Consider the following 15,053-nt stretch of genomic DNA (forward strand, 5'->3'; position numbering starts at 1 on the left):
TAAAATAACATACTTAAATTTTAAATAAAATATTAATTCCGTCATAAGACTAAGTAAAAACATTAAATAAATAACTTTTTAACGTTTTTTTATAAATTTCTTTTTTACGCAGTTGTAATTTCATATTTATATGCATTAGTATTTATGTATTATTATGTACAATGGTTGTACGTAATAGGCGTATTATGAGCTACAGAATTTGAGTTCATACACTTATAGTATACAATTTAATTATAAAGGTGGAAGGTTGTCTAAATTTATTTGGAAAAAAACATACTACATTAATTGTTATATTAAGCCTTGACAACACTAGAAATTTAAATAGGAGTTATGGTTAGTTGATAATCAGCTAAATTTCCTTCAAAAATTGGGTAGTACTTTATAATTAATTAATATATTACTAAATCTTTAGAGGTTACTTTCAACTATGCATAAACCCTTTAGTATACTACACGATTTGACGAAGATTGGCGGCTATATTGTACGAGCATTTTGTTTACATTATACATACTACTATACAAATTGAAAACATTATAAATAACTTGAAATATTTAAAAAATGATGTTACCGACTAACTTATAAGAAAATATTTAAAATAATTATTATAAAAGTTAAATTAAAACCTGTCTTTTTTACATTATTTCATTAGGAACTCGTTTAAACAGTTACAAATATATCATTTATATTAAAAAAAAATTTCTGGTATATAAAATTTTATAATTTTAATAAAATAATTCTATAAAATATGTAATTATATTACTCATGTAAAAAACATAAACTTTTATTTACTGTTAAAAATTTTCAGATTATTTTTATAATTTTTTTTTTTAATTTTGGGTAATATAAACATTTGTTATCTCCATTACAAAATATCTTATTTAAATGATTGTTTCTGTAATAAATAGTTTTATAACGGGAATAGAATAATTCGGTTATTTATAAAAATGAAAACATATTTTTATGAAAGAAGTCGAAAAAGTATTCAGAAATTTATCGTATATATTCCAAGAATTTTTCGTGTGTAAGAAAGAATCAAGTACATTTCCTTGATACCGTAAACTGGAGCCTGCCATCAAAAACATCAAGAACTTAAAATAGTTATCGGTATCGTTTGGAAAGATGATTTTTTTAAAAATATTAAATCTTAATACCTCATTAAGTTGAGCTGTTAAAAAAATCTATAGTTTTGAAAAAAAAGGGACTGAAAAAGATATTTAATTGTAATGTATTTTTAGTATTAATAAGAATTCTCACATTCTTTTAAAAACGAGTTTTTAATCATGTAATGTAAAAAAAAAGAACAGTCTCACTTTATATAAATATATATATATATATATATAAAAACTGATTAACTGGACTAGCCTGCTCAGATTGGTCTGCAACATATGTTATATATTTTACACTTAAAATACTTAGGATTTTAAGCGAAACGTCATTAAACTTAGCTATTTTTTTCATTTTGTTTTTGTTTGGCTTTATTATTATTATTTTATTTAATCTGTTTTTTTTTTTTTTGTTATTTTTGTTTACATTACATTTTGTATGGTGAGTGCTGTAATGAATGTACAAGAAGGTAAAAGTTACGCATAAGAGCAGAACAAAAACTAAAAGTCCCTTGTATATATACAAGGGACTTTGTGTGTATTGGGCCTATATGTATAATATATACAGGATGTCGAGCTAAAGTTATTCAAAAATAATGGCCTACATTTAGAAAACCGTTTGTCGTAATCCCTTAAACGTAGGCTCAATCGACAGGAAATATCAAGATTTGTTCCGCATATTCTCAAGGTCAGCGGAATACGCATGCGCAGGCAAGCCGACTCACATTGCTGTTGTCAGTAGTAATCAGTCGATATGTGGACTTCACCAGTGAAGATTCAATGCGTGCTTTGGTTTGCAAATTTTCAAACGGTTACGCGTGTTCAATGGCATGTACGAACTGAATTGAGTATCGATCCTCCCACATCCAAGTCTTTTCATCAATTGAATACTACTTTAAGATAGACTGGAAGATTTCACAAACTGAAAATCATCTAAAAGTTTCAGTTAGTGACGAGACTGTGAATCGTGTATGCGATTAATTCACTGCCAGTCCTGGAAAGTGAATTAGGGGGCCTAGTTACAAACTTCGAATTCCTCGTTCCACTGTTCATAAGCGGCTTCGTTTGCGAGCATACAAGTTACAAATCCATTACATTAAACCAAATGATCGCCGCCTACGATATCAATTTGCTCTAGAGGCTGTGAACGTGTCGAAAACAATCCTAATTATCTTGATGCATTATTATTTAGTGATGAGGAAACCTTTCATGCGTGCAGAAAAGTTAACAGACACAGTTGTTGAATCTGGGGGTACTAAAAACCCCGATACAGTAATCGAAAATGAAAGAGACACATCGAAAGTCAGTGTCTAGGTAGGACTGCTCAAAGAATGGCGTTAATTTTACCCTTACGAAGGACGGGTAATCGGCTATAACTGTTACTGTTAAGATGGAGGCTGATTGGAAACCTGCAATCCTAAGATCAATCAAAGTTTGGGTTCTGTAATGACCAAACTGTCGGTTGCTCTGAAGAAATTTCAGTAAACTGATTTGAACAAGCTTTAATTTTTATGTATCATTATTATTCTCACAAGCATGAGTTTAATGAACACAGGGGGTCCAGGAAGCAGAGTACCTGGACGGGAAGGCGAGCGAATCTAAACATGATCAGCTAAACATCCTGACCGCGACGGGCTAATAATCATATAGTAGCGCTGGCGAAGCCGCGACTATGTACATATATATATATATATATATATATATATATATATATATATATATACTTCTTTTTTAGATATTATTGTTTTTTAATAAATAATAAAAAAAAAGTTAAATCTACATAGAATCTTGCAAGAAATTCACGTCCATAATTTAACAAAAATGTAGATTTTTAATAAAATAATTTATTATCTTTTATATTATTATTTTTATATATTATATGTATATTATTATTATATTTTCATGTATGACTTAATCTTGGAAGTGTATTTATAGATTCTTCCCATTTGCATTTATTTATTTTTATACCTTTATTTATAGTCGCATCAACAATTAAAGTCGTTAGCGACTTACATTACAATTACCGGTACAAATTACATTACACTTATCAGTGTATAAATGTGTAGTCTTCAACAAACTCAGGCTGACCATTCCTGAGACATGTGGTTAATTGAAACCCACCCATCAATGAACACCGGTATCCACGATCTAGTATTCAAATCCGAATAAAAGCAACTACCTTTATTAGGATTTGAATCTGAAAACTTCGAAATCAGCTGATTTACGACGACGAGTTTACCACTAGACCAACTCGGTGGGTTTATTATTTTTTTCTTTACTATTTCAGAGGGGAAAAGTAGATTAATTACTTTTCAATTTACTGTTTATTAAAATTTATTCTTTATTTAGTGTTAATTCTTCCGTTAACGCTCGTATATTCCAAGAAAAAATGTAAAGTCTGGAATAGTTTTAATATATTAATTCTTGTTATTTGAGATTAGGTTTTAAATTTACTAATTTTTCTTACTCAGCCTCACTTTTTCCGTAACAATTTGTCGTTAGTTACGTTGAACTGCTGGAACGTTTCCTTCAAAGTAGCAAGATATAAGATGCTATGTATTATAGTATTTTTTTTTCTTTATTAAAGTTACGTAGGGAATTTAATATTTTAAAAACTATAAAATACTATTTTAAGTGATAGTAAAATAAATTTTTATTAATGATATTTATAAATGTATTTAGTACATTTATACATTAAAGATGTTTATATACTGATTTAATAGCAACGTTATAAAGTAATTACTGTTTTACTACTTCATTAATTTAATCGATCTTCGGCTAATCAATATTTTATTAACTTTTCGCTATATAAGCAAAATTTTATAAAACGCTCAGATTCTGTAGAGATAAATAGTTTTAATTTATTTAAAGTAATTAATATATTAATTTTTTAAGATCAACTTTATTTTTTAGCTGGTTAAAAATAAAATTCTGAGACGTATCAACGAATTCACTGAAACACGTGTATAAAAAAAATAAATAAATATTTTACGAAAAACATTTTATTAAAACATAAACACTTACCTTGTAATGTACATGAAATTTATGAAAATAGTTGAATTGTTAAAATCAAATTTAATAAAAAAATTATCTGATTTTTAAAAAAATATTTTTTTTATGATTATTTTTTTAATTATAATTTTATAAACTCATAATTTTTTTATAAACTACATATTTCATAAAATAACCGCTTTTTATTAAAAAAAATTAAAGGTTAGGTTTTGGTCATTTTTGTATGGATAAGTTGTTTCATTTCAAAGAATGATTATTTTTTTGTTGTATTTATATTACAGACCTGTTACACTTAGCAGTATAATAACAATAAAAATTCCCGGTAACACGCGTATTATGTGTACTGACCGCATTATTAAACGAATTTATTATTTATTACTAACGCACACAACGTAACACAGCGGCAGCTGCCACTTGACTGAAAGTTTTACAACGATCTGATTAGAAGTAGCATGCTTTTACCCCCACTACTTTATAACGTATGATCATAGTGGGGGATTTTGTTTATTTACTTATTTTTTTTCATAACAATAATAATGTTATTTTGTACTGCATCTTCTTTCTGAGTCATTGCACTTTTAATATTACTTTTTTTTTAGGAAGTTTAGGAATAAAGAATTGAGTATTTTAGAATACCGTTTTCTAAATAAATAGAATAGTTTGTCAATTCACGTTTTATAATTCCGAATCTGTTGTTAGCTTTTTAAAAATTATTTTATACGCAGCTTTGTTCGTGTTTTTCGTTTTCAATTATTATTTTGCACAGACTGCTTGAACATTTACAACGATCGACTCCTTTAATCAGAATTCTAAATCTTAAAAAGAAGAAATACTTAGTACTTATTCCGTTGAAAGTTTGATAAAACATTAACAAAATGAACATTACGGAACTTCATAAAATTTAACCTATTCCTTTTACACTTTATCCCTTTTGCCCTTCCTCCCTTTTTCCTTTCCCCATTTTCTGCTTTCCCTTTCTCCTTCCTCTGTCCCCCTTTCCACCATTCCCTTTTCTTTTTTCGTTTCCCTTTCCATTTACTTTTCCCCTTTTTCTACTTTTCCGATTTTCCCTTCCCGCGCGGGGAAAAAGGTCTCCCTTTTTCCCTGTGCGTAAATCGGTCCAATAGTTTTTTAGTCTATAGCGGATACACATATCGGAAACATTGAAATGGAACCGTAAAATATTTAGTATAGAGTGTTTTGCTTTTACGTCCAACATGTAGCGCTGTTTTTCAAAATAAAAACTTGTTTATACCTGTCACAGGTGTGACATCTTAGGTATATAAATAGTAGGTATATATAAACACACGCGTATTCGAATGCAACGTTGTGTCATAATTTCAAAGCAATAAATGAAGAACTTTCGAAGATTTAAGATTTTGAACCAACGAACATTAAATTTTTATTTATATAAATATATTAATACGTACGTTTATCCACTTCTCTTTTTTATTAATTTTCTATTTTATTCATTGTTTTTGTCAATGTTTCCCTGCTAATTTCCGTAGAAATAATAAATTTTTATTGTTTGTAAAAATATTGAAATTACAAAACATCCAATATATCTATAACAATTTTTGCGTAGATTGGATTACAAAATAAAGAATTAGAATTAAAATATGTCCAAAATAAAATGTACGATGTTAATTATAATAAAAAATTGAACCATGAGCGAAACGTTTACCATTATACTAAATATTTAAATAACTTGTAGAAACACTTTTATATTACGCGTATGTTATTTTTTTATAAATCATTTATATTATACTAGCATCCCCGTCGCGGCTTCGCCCGTGTTATATGGTTACTTGCGTTTCCCAACGCGATCAGGGGATGTTAAGCTTGTCGTGGCTTGCTTCGCTCACCCTTTCCGACTAGCCAGGTTTCTGCTTCCTGGATTCCCTGTGTTCATTAAACTCATCCTTTTGAGAATAATAATGATAAATAAAAATTAAAAAAACCTGTTCAATTTATAAAAAACTATTAGTGTATTGTAATTTCTTCAGAGCAACTGTTTGATAGTACAGGACCAGAAAATTTGGGTGATCGGAAAAGTGTGGGTTTAAAAAACCCGTCCTTCGTACGGGTAAAAATGTACCTTGTCCGGTTCTTAGCGTTACCCGATATACACCACTAGGAGATGACCGTACTTCGTTTCTCATTTAATTTTTTTTTTTTTTTTTTTCAAGTCAAGTAACCGGAGGTATGCAGGCAATCTCGTCGCACATACAGTTACAGTGCCAGTGGTTATGTTGGTTGAGCCACCGCACCACACACCGTTGCACTCCTTAAATAATCGAAAATGATTTTTATGTATTTATCTGAAGAGTATTTGCAAGCCCTCATCGAGTGAATATCTCGTTTAGTATAGTAGGAAATTGGGAAAATTTTTAATAATTGTTCAAAATATTTTTACCTTTCTTCACCCCTTTCAAGATCGAATTTGAAAATATCTATTAATTGGTTTGTAGATATTCACATGAAGATTACACACAAAAAAATCAGGTGGGTATCTTCATTTGTTACCGAAAAATTAAACAAATAGTAAATTTCATTGTTACTCAATTTTAACCCTATAAACTCGGAACTTCAAAACATCATTTCTTAGTGTACACTTACACTAAAAGAAGAACGTGTATACAAATTTTTATCAACTTGTCTTCAATAATTTTGAAGATTATGAATCGCTTGCAAAATGTTGTTTTTTATATATATATATATATATATATATATATATATATATACTCGTATATACACAAGGTCTGTAAATGAAGTAATGAGACTATTTTTTTTAAGCAGCCAATATGGCAACACTGTAAAGTTACTGGTAAACATATGGTAATATGAACAGCTGATTTATATTAGGTATTAATATTTATAGTCTATTGTTGCCACATGAGACGTAAACAGACTTTTCGTGAGACAAGTTTTTGTTGTGCATTACAAAAATGAGTGATATTAATTACGAGCAACGTTGATGAACTCACAGTGTTAAAGTCGGTGAGAATGCTACTGAATTTTTTTCAAAATTGAAGAGGGTGTATGGAGATGATGCTCTGTCACAAGCCCAAGTTTTTAAGTGGTTTAAAGCATTTTCAGATGACCGGGAATCAGTTACATCCAAAAAAAAACAAAAATGAGCAAATTAAAACCATACAATTTGTTTCTTTGATAGTAATGGCATTGTCCATAGTAATAAGTAGTTTTTGCCTACAGGACAGACTGTAGATCAATATGTTTACCGAGATATTCTTGAAAGACTGAGGATAATAGTTGGCTGTGTGAGACCAGCCATCAAAGACAACTGGATGCTGAATTATGACAATGCACCTTGTAACAGTGCACGCTCAGTTAATGAATTTTTGGCAAGGAAAAACATTCCTGTAGTTCTTCAGTTAGCTTATTCACTTGACTTGAGTCCCTGCGCCTTTTTTCTGTTCCTGACTTTAAAAAACACCTCAAAGGACACCATTTTGGAACAGTAGAAAACATTAAAAAAAAAATGTAACCGACCATCTGAAGGATATTCCAATTTCTGAGTTCCAACACTGCTATAAAGAGCGGGAAAACCGTTTGAAGCGTTGCGTGACTTCCCAAGGGAACTATTTCGAAGTTGATAGAGTCCATGTATAATTGGATTGTAAATAAAAGGTTTTTCTGAACCAGTCTCATTACTTTTATATATATATACACACACACAAGGTCTGTAAATATATATATAAAATGTTTTCTTTATTAAATCTTTTTCAACGTTTTAATATTTCTCATTTGTTATTTAAAACAAAATCATTCCATTAGGTAACGTTAGATTATAATTCTCCTTGTAGTGCTAGAAATTTTAATTCACTCAAGTTTACTTGTACACATAATAAAATAAATGGCTCTGTCTAGTTTAATATTTGGTGAACTGTTGTTACCAATAAATCCTCACGCCAACTAGATCGAATTGCTAAGATGGTTTTGTAAACACCGAGACACGATCGTTAAACCTTCTTTATATATGTATATATATATATATATATATATATATATATATATATATATATATTTTGTAGCACGACTCTTTCGACTTCAGACGGTACTTTATTCCCACGCATCTCTTTTGATGTATAAGGAGATGATTGATTCTATGCCTCGATGCGGCGCTTCATTACTCTAACCTATAAACTCGGTTTGCACACATCATTACAACAAATTCAAATTGACGGCAATATGATAATCAATTCTAAAAGATCTTGTTTTAAAAAACGATAAAATTTAGATATTAGATTCGTCATTACAAGTAACCAGTTTGGCCCATAACCTTATAAAATTTAAATTTAAATTCTGTATCCTTGATTAAAGGACTTAAAGACTTCTCAGGAAATATATGGATGAACGACATCTTCCTATCGGGTATTCCAGTATTACTACTATTATGTCATCTACATTTTTATTAACAATAACAGCAAGAACTTTTGCTACTGAAACGTCCTCAATATTTCATATTTTATCGTTATGAAATACGTATTCATTTTATTTAGGTGTCAAATACTAAATTCGAGAAATTTATTTTTTCTTTTAGTTACCTTCAGTTTTCAATATTTCAAATTCTGATGTTTTTCTATTTCATCCACACTACAATTCTATACTTTTTCGTTCTGTTGAAATCTTTCCTTTCAGATTATCTTTCTGCAGAAAACAGATAATCATTACATTCTTGAAACGTTTTATGACACTTTCAACAAAAATGGAATGGGAACAAGAATATACAGTGTCCCATATAAAACCCAACCCAACCTTATATTGGTAGGTATTGAAATAATAAAAATGCATGTGTAAATGTAAATGTAATATTTATTATTACCATCCATTACCTTACATTTAGAGTAAATGTTGGAAGTGGCCGCCATCTTCTTGAATACAAGCTTCAATACTTTTTACAGCGTTTCTTGCAACTTTTTTCAAAGTTTGTGGCTGGGTATTTAATACAGCTTGTTCAATATTGAATTTCAATCGTTCAAGTGTTCGTGATTTGTTGCTGTAGGCTTTTTCTTTGAGGTAACCCCGTAGAAAAAAATCCGCCGCAGTCAAATCTGGAGAGCTTGGTGGCCACAAGCCTCGACCGATAACACGATTACCAAAGAATTCCTCGACGAAATCAGAAGTTGACCTTCGTAGTGCGATATCACACCGTCATGTTGTAGCCAGCATTGTCTGTCTTCCTCTTCCAAGAGTACAATGAACTGAAATAAAATATCTGATATCTTTCTGCATTAATGGTGTACTCGAAAAAAATAGGACCGATTATTTTCTTCCGCGATATCGCGCACCACACGCCCGACTTCTGCGGGTATAATTGTTTTTCATGATAAACGTGGGGATTTTCAGCACTCCAAATTCTACTGTTTTGGCTGTTTATGTAGCCGTCCAAATGAAACCGTGCTTCATCTGTGAAAAATAACGAATCCATAACATTAATTCCCTCACGCAGAAATCGACGGAACCGTTGACAATATTGTAGCCGTTTTTCTTTGTAGGGCTCAAGAAGTGGATGAACCGTTTGAATGCGATAAGGTCGTAATTGTAATCGTTTGGTCGCCCGATGAACAGTTGATTTAGACAAATTAATTTCAGCAGACAAACGTCTGATCAATTTATTTGGCGAGGCGAGTAATCGGTCTTTGATTTCAGTGACTGTATTCAACACTGACGCAGACCTTTTGTGTTCCTTGTTATTAACAGAACCGGTCTCTCTAAATTTTGCATCTAACCTTAATAATGATGTTTTGTTAGGAGCTGGTTTATCTGGGTACTTATGGCGAAACAAATCTTGCACTGCAACCACTGATTTCGTACTGAAGTACGACTCAACGATGAAAACACGTTCATCTAGCGAAAACACCATCTTGTCTCTAGCAATACACTGAACGTTATGATTGCATTATTGTTACTATCGGTAGTGTTCTACTGCGTCGCCGCGATGTTCAGATGTTGGACGAGTCCATTTCAGTAACGAGTAGGGGAGTAAGCTTGACTTTTGAAATTTCATGGATGAGTGATTGATGGGTTGCGTTTTATATGGGACACCCTGCATTGTGGAACACCTCTCTTAATAACTATGATTTTAGTTGATTACTTTGAAAATGCCATTGTACTCTATTTATCAGATAAAAAAATGAAGCCTTGTAAGTTCACCTTTTTTTTTGTTCAGAAGAGAATAACCCGATACAGTCAAAGGTATACAATCTAATAAGTTTATTCTTGTAATCTCCTTTATCCCAATCTAATGGTTGTGTTTGACCTGGTACAAAAATTTGATACCGCTGTTGTTGAAAATCCTTTACTGAAGTTATGTTGAAAATTGAAATTATTTCATGTATTTCAATATATTTCAATTCATATCTTAGGTCATCTTCCAGGTGGAAGAAATGCTTGGACCGTTTCTTTTTTATCTGTCGAGTAGTACAGTTATTCACTCTTGGCGTGATCTAATTAACGTTAAATTGTATTATATAGGGATTGGGGAATATATATATATATATATATTTTAACATTAATTAGGTATTTGTAATAGAGCATACCATTTATATTACAAATTTGTATATAGCTGCAAAATAAAAGAAGTGTAGCTTATCTAAATTGATGGATGTCTTTCTTTAAAGAGTTGAATCCTATTTGTTATACAGCTTGGTTGCTAAAGCAGTTTAGGGCTTAATCCTTGTAACACTATACATCTATTACATGAACTACCGAAGGGGAAGGTTTTACAACAATTAATCAATCTACATCTTACTAAATCTTTGTAGTTTGAATAAATTAGATTAAACATTTTTTAAGCTAAAATATTGTATAAAAATTTATTCGAAACGAAATGTTTTATTATTTTTTATATAAATAGATGACAATTAAATAAATTAAAGAATAAATAATTTAAGTTTGGAATATTATTAAAATTATGGGTCCAACTAGTTACTCATGGTGAATTTAATATTTAAATCTTACCGTTTTTTAATAAGATTTTTAGAATGATTATAATCATAATCATTATTATCATCATCAGAATCATCCGATTCTCTATTTCTTCGGTTTCGAAGTTTTCATAAATCACTTATACTTTCTAGTAACTTCATCGTTTCGTTCTACCTCATAGCTTAATTAAAAAAAAAATTATTTAGTGATATAGTGAAATTATTTAGTGATATAAATTATTTTTATTTAGTAAGATTATTTAGTGATTATTTAATTCGGTTAACAGGCATACAATCCCAGCCCTTAGTATATTAGTGATACCTTTTACTTTTGCGCTACAGCTCTAGAAGGGAAAGTATAGAAATCGGCCCAATTTGGGCATATGCGGTTTTCACCGGATTTTGACGTTTTGATTCCTAAGGAACCCAAAAAACAAAAAACCGAATGGAAATTTTCCCGATTAATGTTCTTATTTACGTGTGTTCGGTATTGGCCTCTAAATCACCTTATACCCCCTGAACTACTGGACCGATTTTTACCAAACTTTCCAGATTATTTCTATGCATGGGGCATTGAACCATTAAAATTTCAACTTAAAAGGTGAAGGGGTGAGGCTTTAGAGCAAGATCACCCTCAGTATCTCGATATTTCGCCTAATTAAGGTTATATTTTTCTTAGGCACATTTATTAACATTTAAAAAATAACAATATTTGCCAAAAAATCTTTGCAAAATCGCACCCCCACCCCAAAAATGCTCTAAACTACTACTATGTGGTGTCGTCACAGGATGAGCTGTTGAATTAAATAAATAAATAATATTTAAAGTGTCAAAAAGTAACTCAGTCTAGCTGGATATCGAATTCGATCGTTCGGTTGACTCGGTACAAAGCGAGTCGTACAAGCGAAATTTGTTCTTTATAAATTATGAAATTACATTAGTGTAGTGAGTACCGACCGTTGTCGCTAGTATCGCCACACCCGCGCGAATTAAATATGGTATGCGGGCGCGCTTTATTTAGAATCATTGAATTAAATAAACTAAAAACATATTATATTTAAATAAAATGATAAATATTTTAAATTGTGTGTGTAATTCGTGCATCAGAAACAACCCACAGTTGTAGGACTTTCTCGAAACGCGGCTTTAGTCGCGTGACGGTAAATTTCTATAACTGTGTCGTCAAATTTTTTTAACGACACAGTTATAGAAATTAAAGTTAAAGAGTGGAAGCATCCAATACAATCATCTGTAATTTATCGTTTTTATTACAGAAATATGAAATAAGGTAATCCAGTCAATAAAAAATTGAAGTTAACTATTGTTTATATACATTTTTATCTCATGTGTGTACGAATTACCACGTCTTAAAATTGAAATAAAATCATTTTTTGTCAATACAAACTACTGATATTTAATAAAGTATTAGGGGTTTATTATTTTAAATAAATTATTCCGTGATAATAAAGCATTTTTGAGTTAATCATACGGTCGACCTTCACTTTCTATTGTTGATCAATATAATTGTATTGATGTGGGATAGATCCTGGAATAATATGTTGCATGATGAAATTTACTCTTACAATTAGAATTTCCGGTAAATTTATCAATTTTGTAACAGATTTAAATAAGAAAATCAAGGTTACCCATTTATCTTTCCATTTTAACATCTCTCTGCTCAGTTTTATCCCTTAAAATGTCATTTTTATTTATTTATTTTTCTTTATTATACAAACTTGCTATTTAAGATTAACAATTCGTGTAGTTTTATACGGTTTTAATTTGTTTAAATTAATTATTCTTTGATGTAAGAAATTTTCATTTGACCAATTGGTCGACCTTTACGGTCATTTGCCACACTTTCTAAAACGTTAAAGTGATATGTCAAGTGATGAAATGCAATCATCGACTAAAAATCGGATCTAAACTTATTGAAAAAGTGCAAAGTAATACTATAAACTAACCAATCACAAGTCAAAGTGACTTCTTATCTCCAAGTTACAGCATCCTCTTTTCTTTGTGTTACGGCTTAAACATTTACCGAAATAATCGTTTTTCTTGTGTAAAAACTAGCGTAAAGCAGTAACAGATTAAAAATTCATAAAATTATACGAATACTACTTTTTCTTATAAATAATTTACTCAGCAGTACAGGAGATTTCGATTAACAACGTTCGCTGTCGTTTCTGTAAAAAAATATACGTAAAACTTATATTTACATGTGCCAAAACATATTCGTTGTCGGTTGTATGAAGGCCATTTAATAATTAATGAGGCAAATGGCAATGGCGGAAAACATTTAATAGAATTAATTGAAACTGTCTGACCCGTTTAAGTGTGCAAATCCTGAATAGAAAATATCAGCTGTTCGAAAAGAATTTCGATTATTATAACCTCTTTCTGTTTATTTCAAAATGTCGGCTGTTCTTGAGAGGTGTACCGTGGAAAAACAGCGTGCTGAGATAAGTTTTATTCTCTGAGAGCGTAAAACCGGCCGAAGATGTCAAAACAACATGGTTAAAAGTGGATTAAACGGTTTAAACCGGTTGGAATTAAGATTCACCAACTTTCGGACGACCGGTGGAAGTTTCGACTTACGCTTTGCAAAATCACTTTAATGTTCTTATTTACACTATTCATTCCAGTATCCGTGATAAGCTGAATTACCGCAAAAGTATTAAAGATTGGTTTCTAGACAATCGACCAAAATCACAAGGTACCCAAATTCACATTTGTATGGAACTTACGGTTTTTAACGGAACGTAATGTCGTTTAAAAAACCTTTGTTAAACTTGGATTCATCATTTTGAGTAAGTGTCATCATTTCATCAAAGTCAGAGAATGGAAATATCTGAGTTTTCCTGTCTGGGAAAAAATTAAAAACCTACATACCAGCCGGTATGCATCACAAAGTGATGCTAAATCTCTTTGACTATAAATTCCCCAATAAATTTAATTCGATTATTTGGAAGAATAATAACAACCAACAGTGAGTGTTAATATGACATGCTAGAAAATAAAGTTAAACCCAAAATAAGCAGTAAACATCCTTTTTGCAAGGTGTAATTTTTCTCATGATAACGACTATCCTTATACTGCTGGGAAGACAGGTGAAGCTATCCAAAAGTCGGGTTGGAAGGTGTTGCCACATCCACTTTAAGTACCGATTTCTCTGAATTAGAATTTTTGTTTGGTCCTTTCAAAGAATTTATATGTGGCACAAAGTCTAGAAACAATGAGCGGATGAAGACTAATCAAGGATTGGCTCAGATACTGAAGTGAACAATTCTTTATTAATGGAATAAGAAAAGCTCACAGAAAAATGAGATTCCCTAAATATGGCCGGGAATTATGTTGAAAAGTAATGTTAGTTTCATTGTCATCAAATAAATAATCATTTTTCTACAGTCATTTGCCTCTTTAATTATTATTGAATGACTCTCATATTAAGTACAATCATCTAATAAAAATTTCCAATAAAATGTTTGATACCTTTATAGAATTTTGCCAAGATTCACACAGTCTGATGTAGCAGTTATTTGCTTATCTATTTCACTTTACATTTGTTTTCCTTGTTTCATTCTACCAGTCGAAATGTGTTTTTTCTTTATAGAAACTAATAAACTTCAATAAATGATTTGTACGTTAGTATTTTTTTTTTAAATTCCTTAGTTTGAATCTGAGTTAGACTTCTTTCCGTTTTTACTTTCAAGCTCAGTTTCATACCTTAGAGAATTCAAATTAAATCATTATTTTTGTATTAAATCAGTGGAATGTTATGCAAGATTCTTACAATATTGTATTGCATGCAATTTGAAAGGGCCACTCATGTTATGTTTCATGATGAAATTAACTGATTTTTGTTCTTACTCTGTTTAGCCTCTGGAAGCACCATAGATATTACTTCAAAGGGTGAATGAGAATGATATGTATGAATGTAAATGAAGTGTAGCCTTTTACAGTTTCAGGTTGACCATTCCTGAGAAGT

At 30.6% G+C, this 15,053-nt stretch overlaps 2 protein-coding genes across 2 annotated transcripts in view; one reads left to right on the forward strand and one right to left on the reverse strand.

The window, feature by feature from the left end:
• Positions 1–4,523, reverse strand: part of LOC142327278 (uncharacterized) — a 171,094-nt gene extending 166,571 nt beyond the window's left edge. The window contains exon 1 of the mRNA XM_075370176.1: positions 4,399–4,523. Within this exon, the coding sequence (XP_075226291.1) occupies positions 4,399–4,468 (70 nt within the window). The 5' untranslated portion in view covers positions 4,469–4,523. The remainder of the gene's footprint in view (positions 1–4,398) is intronic.
• Positions 1–15,053, forward strand: part of LOC142327277 (coiled-coil domain-containing protein 174) — a 296,126-nt gene that overhangs the window by 257,410 nt on the left and 23,663 nt on the right. The gene's annotated exons all lie outside the window — the stretch shown is intronic.

The sequence above is a fragment of the Lycorma delicatula genome, chromosome 7, assembly GCF_047948215.1.
Source record: "Lycorma delicatula isolate Av1 chromosome 7, ASM4794821v1, whole genome shotgun sequence".
Taxonomy (NCBI): domain Eukaryota; kingdom Metazoa; phylum Arthropoda; class Insecta; order Hemiptera; family Fulgoridae; genus Lycorma; species Lycorma delicatula.